This window comes from Triticum dicoccoides, chromosome 2A (genome assembly GCF_002162155.2).
Source record: "Triticum dicoccoides isolate Atlit2015 ecotype Zavitan chromosome 2A, WEW_v2.0, whole genome shotgun sequence".
Taxonomy (NCBI): domain Eukaryota; kingdom Viridiplantae; phylum Streptophyta; class Magnoliopsida; order Poales; family Poaceae; genus Triticum; species Triticum dicoccoides.
The window spans coordinates 493017958-493028133 of record NC_041382.1 but is presented as its reverse complement, the minus strand read 5'-3'; the positions used below and the strand labels follow the sequence as shown (position 1 = coordinate 493028133).

The window sequence follows — 10176 nt, the reverse complement described above, 5'->3', positions numbered from 1 at the left end:
GCTTCTCTGACCGTGCTTCTCCACCAAACATGCCATTTCCATGGCATGACAAGGACGTCTGGCCCTACCCTTGATTATGATTTTTAGATGATACCGAGAGCGAGAGCGCCACCGACATTGTTGACAATGACAGCAGATCATGGTACAGAGCGCAAAATGGACCTCGTGATTCAAATTAATTAATAATCACGAACCAAGCTGATAATTCGTCCCAAGGAGGGGCTAAGCAACCCCTTCTCTGCATGTTCCACTGCTCATTTCACATGGCTTAGTGAGCTGATGTAACCCTTATGATGTCACTCTCCTTCAACCAGCGAAAAGATACGCAAGGTTTGCGTATTCGTGAAATAAAAATTGGTCCCAAGGATATTGCTTATTTATGGCAGTATGCGGCACAGTGCCTAGATGCATGAATGATGAATGGGGCTCATTTGTGGGCACATGTTTACAGGTTGAAGAAGTCTCACCCTTCAACCCCTCTCCCCATGACAATCCATGTAGCAACCAACGCCCCAGCTCAAGTGAAAATTATAATCTTGCATGGCACACTACGTTTTTTTCGTTAGGTGTATATAGGACTTTCTAGTGATGTTTGACCTCGCTCATATCTAGCCTTGAGAGTAAGATTTCTATGTTCAGTTCATGGAAAACATCCACCATAACAATTTGAAGCAAATGCAAAATTCCTACGCGTGATGTATTGACTATCTCAAATTCTCAAGTACACAACATGCAAATAAAAAAAATCAAGTTATTTGTGCTGTATACACATATTACCTAATACATCAGTTGTCCAATGCATGACCTAATACTAAAAAATATACAAGAACTACGTCATATCTACCTCTGGGCAATCCTATGCGCATATGTGACCTCACTGAGAGGGTTAATTTCATTGGTTAAGATACTATAAGCGTATAGTATCTAGTAACATCTAGATATAGAAGTGACACGGAGCATCTAGTTATTTGGCCTTATAGTCAATAAAAATTCAAACGCTAGCTGTTCTCATGCTCATGGGGCAAAAGAGCCAAATACGGTTGTAAATCTAAGTCAAGCTAGATCTTGTAAAATTAAGTGCATAAAAAATGGTACTGGCTAGAATCTTGATCCCTATCTAAGAGGGTGTTCAAATGGCAGCGTTCAGTCTCAAATGGAACTTCGTAAACAACAAGTAGAAATCATTCCTATGTCCTAGCTACAAATCAGTATGAGTTCAGCACTTTAGTGTGGGATATAGTTAACTAATTCTTGATAGAAGCTTATCTTAGCAATCTTATGAGGATTGTAGGATGAATTTTAGATGGTGGGAGAAGTGTGTAAAAGGCGGAGCTGCTGTAGTCATTTTGTATGCTTTGAGATTGATCCTCTTATTTAAACATTTCCAAAGCTTTACTCTTATATTTTTAACAACCAAAATATACTATCCACCCAAAAAATGTACAAGGATATATGAGTTTTTTTTTTCCAATCAAGTCCATTTGATATTCCTAACAATCAAAAACTGCCAGCGAGTCCAAACTAGCAATAGGACAAGAAGTAGTGTGCTAGGTCTCACATGATCATGCAGGCGTGCATTTTTCTACATAGAATGCAACCATCTACCGATCAAAGACAGCAAAGCTAGACAAAGGGTTAATATATATAGAAACCTAATCAAGCACCACACACTAAGAAGAGAACAAAAAGGAAAGAACACCTATTGACAATCTGCGAATCTTTAATCGAATCGATCGTGCATATATGACGCCATTTGACGTGCCCAACACTTTGGCAGCAAGCAGAATTATATAAAGACCAAAGATCAGTAGTACTAATTATTGCAATCCCCGAGGCCATGATCAGCATTATACCCAGTTCATAATAGCTGTCCATGTCGTGCCAATTATATGCATGATCATGCATGCACTACATGGGCACATAGCCTTATTAGCAGTCGTGCAAGAAACCAACGTAGCCATAGTATGTACATCTCTAATTATTTGTCTTGCTTTGGATTGGTGTAGTTTTCTACAGGAGTATGATAAGTTTCCTCTACTAACATACAATATATGTAAACAAAAATCTTGGCACTTATTTGGCTTTCCATCATGTGACCCATGATGTATGTATGTTTGTGCGGCCGGCCAAACGTCCAATGTCCCTAGCTTTGCCCCCAAAGAAGCACAGCTAGCTACATCAATGTGACCCACGAGCGACTACCTCTACCAGTCTAGTAGTAGTAGTACTACTACTCGTCGAGCACTTAGGGACGTCCATATACTACTCACCATATATCGATCTTATACTTACTATACTCTTCTTTTTATGATATATTGCAAGGGAATTGCTGGCTTTGATTGATGTGCCAGGTCCCAACCAACCAGTGGCCCTTGTATATGAGAGCTCACACGTTTTTGTTGGGCTTGGCGGCATGCATAAACCCTTTGCCCCCGCTCGCTGGCTAGCTAGGGAGGGAGGGAATATAATTCTAGCATGGCCACAAACAAGTACCCTCCAACTAACGCTCGAGCCATCGGCATCTAATATAATCATCGTGGGGGTTCGTACGTACTTGATTAGTGGTTAAGTACGCCTCCGGTTTAGCTGCTAATAGTTGGAGGGACGAGGCGTGCGTGCCTGCATGCAATTAATGCTGCACTGCATAGTGATTCAGGTGTGCTTAAACTATTAGATTCTGCTCTTGTTGGTAGGTTTCTCTGCTAAAAAAACCCTCTTAATTAAATTCCCAATGACAATTGACACGTACAATTTCTTCCCGTGCAAATCACCAAAAATCAATTCAACTCAACTTGCACCCCCTCTAGTCTAGCTGGCTAATTAATCAGTCTCTCCAGAACAAAAGGGGGTTAGCATATATGCACATGGTCCCCCGATCCATAAGCATGACAGAAAAAAAGGGAGGAGTGGTGGCAATACGCTCCCTCCAGCCCTCCTATGATTGTCGATTTACACATACTAAAAGCAGCTAATTTATTACTACTAAGTATATATATATATATGGACATAAAATAGTGGGAAATCAATACTAAGTACTATGAGTACTATACTTGGATGCCCTAGTAATAGTATGAAGGTGCAATTCTCCACCGCTCCTTGTTTCGAGGGTCTTCTCCAGAGTGCGTTGCTTCCGCTGCTTTTAACCCCCTAGCTGCTGCTACTACAACGGACGACACGTCCGATCCAAGGAATGCATGCATGAGACGGAATTGCAGAGCTAGTGTTTGCGTCGTAGCAGTACCAGTAGTTAGTGATCCTTTTGGCTTTTGTCCATCCGTCTATTCCTTCCTCCTGCTTCACTTTCATTGAGATGCCTCACCCTTCACCAACTTGGCATTATTCTCTCTCTAACCCCCCTCACTCTTTCTCTACTTCTCCGGCCGTCTCTCTCTAGTCTCTACTGTGCACGCATTCCTCGCATGGCCCCACTCCCATGCACATTAATTATTTCCCTTTTTTCTTTTCTTTTTCTTCTCGAAACCAATCATGCGAGCATAAAACAGGTGATTTGGTGGGTCTGTTTCATTGGCTAACAAGGTGGGGCCACATGCATGCACGTATGTGTAAAAATATTCCACCACAAAGTGCAAGTGCACCCACTTAATAAGGTTCTTCGATTTGTCATCTAACCACACAACCAAAGCTATATATCTAAGCTATCTTACCTTCCCCTTAGGCTTTGTCTCCCGTGAGAATTTCTAGTTTGGCTTTCACGAGCTAGCTAGGTGCACAGTCCGTTAATACGTGAGGTAAGGTCGACGATGGCATGACGCCAATAAATACTATGAAGAAATCCAAGCCTAGTTTGCTGCATCCGTGCACATGCACAAGGTCGGTTGATGATCTAACAACTTTGCACATGCATGAAGGATACTCGTATATAGCATTCATATTTCTAGCGTATGAAATGAATACCAAGTACTTATGTACCGGCGACATGATCAGATCAAAACTACGACCAAGTGAATTAAATGCAATGTTGGCTCTGAACCACTGACCATCATAGTCTACACGAGACGAGAGACACGATGCATTGGATTTGTTCCCAATCAATCCCCATATATATGTGTTTTATATATCTTTAGTAATTTTTAAGCGAAGGCTATAGATGCCTGTCACATTAAGTGAACGACTAAGATAGCAATTGAGGAAAAGAGCAACAGACTGCTAAAGACAAAGAAGAAAGTACGAGTCGTATGCATATACAAAGTGGTGGAGCCATTTGGTGCATGCATGATGTGCAGTATATAAAGGCATCCATCAACAGATGGAATCTTTTGATTAGCTAAGAGCTGCCACTAAACTCTGATTAATACTACATATTATCCTAGTCGCAGCATGGCCACATTCCATATTCTGTGTAGATTGTTAAATCAAGCACGCATCCCTAGTCATGGGGAACTTTCACTGCTCAAGGCTGACACACGTTTTAACCTGGTAAAACCATCACCCTCTTTTTAGCAAAGAACCTCCTTGATTGACATTAAAGTTTGGATTATAAAGAATTGGCTGGTAGAGACAAAGTTGACCCTGGAAATATTTATTTGAAGGGCATCTTTGCACAAAAGAAAAACGAATTGTTATACATCCATGGCGCCGGTTAAACTAGGCCCATTGTAGGGAGTACGAGACAATTAAAATGAAAAAAGAAATCCTACACCAACTTGCATGTTCAGTTGATCAATCATTCTACTATACTATACATCGTGCGTGCATGCATGCGGATTGACGGGAGCCATGGTGATATACTCCCTCCGTTCCTAAATAATTGTCTTTCTAGCTATCTCAAATGAACTACAACATACGGATGTATGTAGACATGTTTTAGAGTGTAGATTCACTCATTTTGCTCCTTATGTAGTCATTTGTTGAAATCTCTAGAAAGACAATTATTTAGGAACGGAGGGAGTACTTGGTTATTGATTTTGTGATTATAGAGGTCATGGTGATTCAATATTAGCAATTCTTCTAATATCACACTTTAAATGTTCTGATGCTTAAAAATAATTAGTTAAATTTCTGGACCTAGTTTCAGGAATTTACATTAGAAGCGTGAAGTAATTAGGATTTGCCTACGTTTTACATAGTTCTTACATGTGGTGTGCAATCCTTTCAAAGTCCTATGTAACTAATTGAAGGTATATGCTATGAGAAGCGAACTTACTTTTAATGTTTATTTGCAGATCAAGTTTGAACAATTAGAAACCTTATGACATGTGTACTCCGTGAATAAGTGAGTGTAGAAAAGATAGCTCACTTGGTTAGGAGAGTGGATGTTCATTTCCACTAGATGGGTTCAAGTGCCTGGCTTGAACTCAGAAATTGATCAGACTTAATGTTCAAAGAGCACAAAAACATCAATACGTTTAAACTGCTTACCAAAAGAGAAGACAAAAAATATCTTTGCCTTCACTTTGTTCCACCAATAATGTAAGTAACATTTTATTGCATTACATACTATAACTTTTATAAATAAGATAAACTGGAATGTGAAGCTTGCAATCTAAATAAACTAGATAACATCCTGCACACTGCTGTAGAAATTCATAGCAATGAAAGTATAAAAAAAATTCAAATATACAGAGGGTTTGCATGTGGTGGAAAATTGACATTGAAGGTTAATTATTTTTTGCCGATTTTTTTTATGGTGTGGAGGGCTTGCATGTGTGGAAAGTGGAAATGTTTCATGCACTTGATGATGTGGATGGCTTGCATGCACATTTAAATGGGATACTTAGATATATAGGATATAGGATTTTTTTCGAGAAAAGATATAGGATATTGGTATCAACAACTTGGGCGATCCGATGACCCTAACTAAAAAAATCATAATTAAGTTGTGTATATGATAGATCATGATGAATTTTATTTTTCGTCATTGCCCCGGTTAATGCTAGTTATTTGAGGAATATATTCTCCTCTATAGTACCGGCATGTAGATGTTAACTTACTGATTATACCTAATTATATGCTTCTATGGAGTAGACCCCCATTTATAGTTATGAAAAGGCCCAAGAAGTTATGGTGAATTTTGGAACTAATAAACTATATTGCACTTCGCATGTTTCTGGCCGAGTGGTGATTGGTGAGCGCAAATGAAACCCATCATACATATAGTTATACCTTATATGTATATGCAACGCCATTGAAGCAAATATATTGGTGTGGGCGAGACACTATAGCGTGAGGCCTTGCTGTTGTTAGCAGGTCAATTCCCAGAAATATATAAAACGGTATATGATAAACACGTCGATTTATTGGAGTTGAAAGCAAAAGCGGGATCCTGATGCAATTAAGGCTCGTATGTATGTGCACCCTAACACTTCTGCGTACCAAGATCAAAGAATTAGAAAATGAACAAAGTCTACTCTTCAAACAGAAAGGCGCATGCATGCAGACCCAGTACCCCTCCACGTATAAACTTATATTAGTATACGTCTGCACGCATCACCTAAGGTTGTTGCAACAAATATATCATACATTATATATTAGGCACCTTAAAAGTTGGCCATCCTTTCATCATTGAGTACGGCTTACATATTGTTACCTAGATACATATTGTAACCATTAATGTATTTCTTTCTTTTTGTATATATATCCGCAAGAAGATTCCTGCGTGACCGTGTATGCATGCATGCCATTTTGTGCATGAGATTGGTCAATGAAACAGCCAGGCAATGTAGCTAGGTAGGAAAGTAAATGAGTAGATTAACATATGAGAAATGTAGATAAGAAAACCAAAGATTTATTGTAGGGCCGGTCGGTCTGTGCATGGTGAGTATATTGTGTTTTTTGTATATGCGTGTAGTCCTGAACAAAAAGGAGCCTATAGTATATCATTGCAGTTACTGAGAACATATGCAGGCTTGCTAGGTAGGCCTATCGAGTGCAAAAGGAAGCAAGATCTCGAGTCATAATGAAAAGGATCCATCACTGTACGTGATGGAGCAGGAAATGGTGTGTGTTTGTGTGTGTGTGCGCGCGCGTTATGTTGTGGTGCACTCTCTCTCTCTCTCACGCACTCTCTCTCTCTCTCTCTCTCTCATGCACAGAGAGCCTCATGCACACACACATACAAACACTCGAAAGCCCTACTTGATGCTTCCATATGGTGAGGTGAGGATGGTGCATAGCTTTCAGTGATGCATGGTAGGTGAAGGAGGCCTTTTCTTTCTCTAGCGCATGCACCATCTATCTCCCTCCCTCCCTCACAATGCTATGGCTTTACACAAGCAGAGCCCCATACACAGACGCACACACTGGCTAGCCAGGCCGTAGCAAGAGGTTCTCTCTACATGCATGCATGTAGGAGTACACAGCACACACATATATGCCTACTCATGTGTCCTATATATGAGCATAGCCCTGAAAGCCTCTGTTGCATGCATTGCATGCTAGCCCTTCCTATGCCTCCATTTGAGGCATTGCACTGGGGAGAAAGGGCTTTAGGCAATGATGAGCTCCTTGGCCATATCCTGACCCCTAGGATGCATAGGAAAAGAAAGAACAGAAAGGCTTGTGAGGGCTCTACCTATAGTTAGCTAGCTAGCCAAGGCTCCCTCCCTAAGATATAATTAATAATTAATAAGTACAATATAAAATGAGTATATATATATACATATATACAGCTTTATTGTTTGCATGAACCGACAGAGAGCAAGAAGAAGAAACAAGTAAAGCTCCATCACAAGCCTGATAACTAACCATCTAGACTAGTATCTAACAACCTCTCACTAGTCCCTCTTTGCGTCTCTCTCTCGGATGGAGGAGTTCTTGTCAAGTGGTGAGGGGATGATGTGCCACCCAAGACACACACCCCTCACCTACAATAGGAACAAGCACAAACTGGACCCTTAATGTCACGCTTGATTAAAATTTTATATATTTCATTCAGGAGTGCAAGCATATGTCTAATGTTATTTTCTTTATACCTACACCTCTGTACCGTACACGTACCAGTCTCTTTTCTAGCTCTGATGTTCCTTTCATCACCGATGTTGGAAAAAGCAAAGGGGAAAACAATGCATCTTGGCAGTAATAAAAATAAAGAAAGAAGTTCACCATAACACAAAAGACCGGAGAAGGGGGGAAGAAGAATAAAATGCAAAATGCTAGTAAATAAAACGGATATTAATCGGACTTGTGCTGATATTTAAATACCTCTGATTCGTCTTCCAATCCGAGCTTGTTAGCCAGGTACTTGATCAACAATCTAACTGTCACCCTCCCATCTCTGAAAATTATCAAAATACAAGGAAATCGCATGTTAAATTCTCATATTTTCCACGCCGCAGCAGTAAGCACAAACCACATTACATCCGAAGCATGTTTTTTAGATGAATTAATACATCTCATAGCCTCGCAGATTTGGAGGCGCATAAAGAATATGCAAATGCAGGATGAGAGGCAACTAATCGAAGCAGCAGAATGATTACGATGAAAGAAAAGAAAAAAAAAGAGGGTTGTAGAGTATTACTTGATTCTTAAGTAGCTTCTTGGAATCTGAGGCAAGAACGGTTCCCTCCCTCTGCACAAATCAAGATGACAAAAATCAAAGTCAATAAAACACCGACAGCTAGTCCTCCTAGCAAAACAACACGAATCGAAGCAAAAAAGGATTAAGAACGTGCAGATGAAGGCGCTGCATTTGCAGGATTTGATCATTCAAGGACGAATTAATCAACTGGCATGCATCGAGTGAAATATGTAGGATGAGGAGGAGTAAGTAGCGATGAACACATGAAATGCTCGCGTGTACCCATGTAGCTAGTGCAGTCGCAGAGAGTGGTAGGACGTGTATATATGCACTCACTGGTGGGGCGCGGCCTGGAAGACGAACCAGACTCCGGCGGCGGCGGCGGCGGTGGCCGCCGGTGGAGGCAGCACAACCCTGGTCGTGTCGAAGCCGGAGGGGCCCGCGGCCGGCGAGCCAGGCCCGTAGAGCCCGCGGTGTCCGAACGGGAGAAGCAGCTGCGGTTGTTGCGCCGCGTGGCTCCAAGGCGGCAGCCAAGGTGGCCCAGCGCGCGGCACAGACATTTGTAACGACGCCTGCGGAATGCCGGGCATGGCGGGGCGCAGGAAGGCTCCGGGCGGCACGTCCATGCCCGGGAGCGTCTCCTGCCGCGGCCCCGCCGTCCCCGCGCGGTCCGCCGCAAAGAGATCGATGTCGGGCGCTGCGCCACTGGGGCCCGGGGACGCCGGGCCGAGGCCGAGGCGCAACCAGTCCCCTCCCCCGGCGCCGCCGCCTCCGTTGCTGCTGCTGCCGCCACTGCTGCTGCCGCTTGTGCCGGCGGGATGGGGCGGCAACACTACTAGCGCCTCCCCGCGTCGCTCCTCCTGGTGCACTTCCTGCCTCTCCTGCGGCGGCGGCGGCTTTGACGGGTCCTGGTTAATGGGCTCCTGGGCCATGTGGTGGCTCGGCCTCGGCGTCGGCTGTGCCGTCAGAGCGTTGACGCCGGCGGCGACGTCGCGGATGAAAGGCGTGCCATGCGCGTCGCGGAGGAGCTGCAGGTTCCGAGCCGGGACCATCCGGGCTGCCGCCGGTTCATTCCATCCACCCGGCCGGCCCGGCCCGGCCCGGCGCCACCCCCGTCTCTCTCTCTCTCTCTCCGCTCGCTAGAACGTCGGAGAGACCGAGACGCGCGCGCGGCACGCACGACGTCGGCACGCGCGAGGCACGTACCTTTGGCCACAGGAGATCGGAGGAAGAAGATGACGAAGAGAGAGAGAGAGAGTATTAGGTAGGCAGGCACGCAAGGAGAAGTAGCTAGAGGAGGAGCCGTAGCAGCATGGCACGAGGCAGCGGAAAGGAAGAGGGGCGGAGAGAGAGACCTCGGTCGATCGGAGATCAAATAGTTTCAGAAGGGGGTAGAGACAGAGAAAACCCGAGCAAGTCGAGTCGTCCGTGTCCGTCCTAGAGAGAGAAAGGGGCCGCTCCCCTCTCTCTCTGTATATCTTTTTAAGTTTTGAGTCCTCGCGGTCGCAGGGACAAAAAGAACAGAAGCTCCAGATATTTAACCGCGGGTTTGCTTAGGCGAATAGCTCAGTCGTCCAGGGGCTCTTTTGGAAGAAACCAAAAGAGCGGTCGTGAGCCGCGGGCCCCGCGCGGCAGTACGTGTGGCGTGGCATGATTTACCCTACAGCGCTAAACGATGTGGTGCGTGACATGCGCCGCCC

At 43.8% G+C, this 10176-nt stretch overlaps 1 protein-coding gene across 1 annotated transcript in view; it reads right to left on the bottom strand.

Annotated features, from left to right (window-relative positions):
* LOC119354998 (protein LAX PANICLE 2-like) overlaps window positions 1–9829 on the bottom strand; it is an 11884-nt gene extending 2055 nt beyond the window's left edge. The window contains exons 1-3 of the mRNA XM_037621765.1: window positions 8813–9829; window positions 8477–8527; window positions 8161–8233 (exon numbers count right to left, since the gene is read on the bottom strand). Of these exons, the coding sequence (XP_037477662.1) occupies window positions 8161–8233; window positions 8477–8527; window positions 8813–9528 (840 nt within the window). The 5' untranslated portion in view covers window positions 9529–9829. The remainder of the gene's footprint in view (window positions 1–8160; window positions 8234–8476; window positions 8528–8812) is intronic.
* Window positions 9830–10176: the final 347 nt, after the last annotated feature.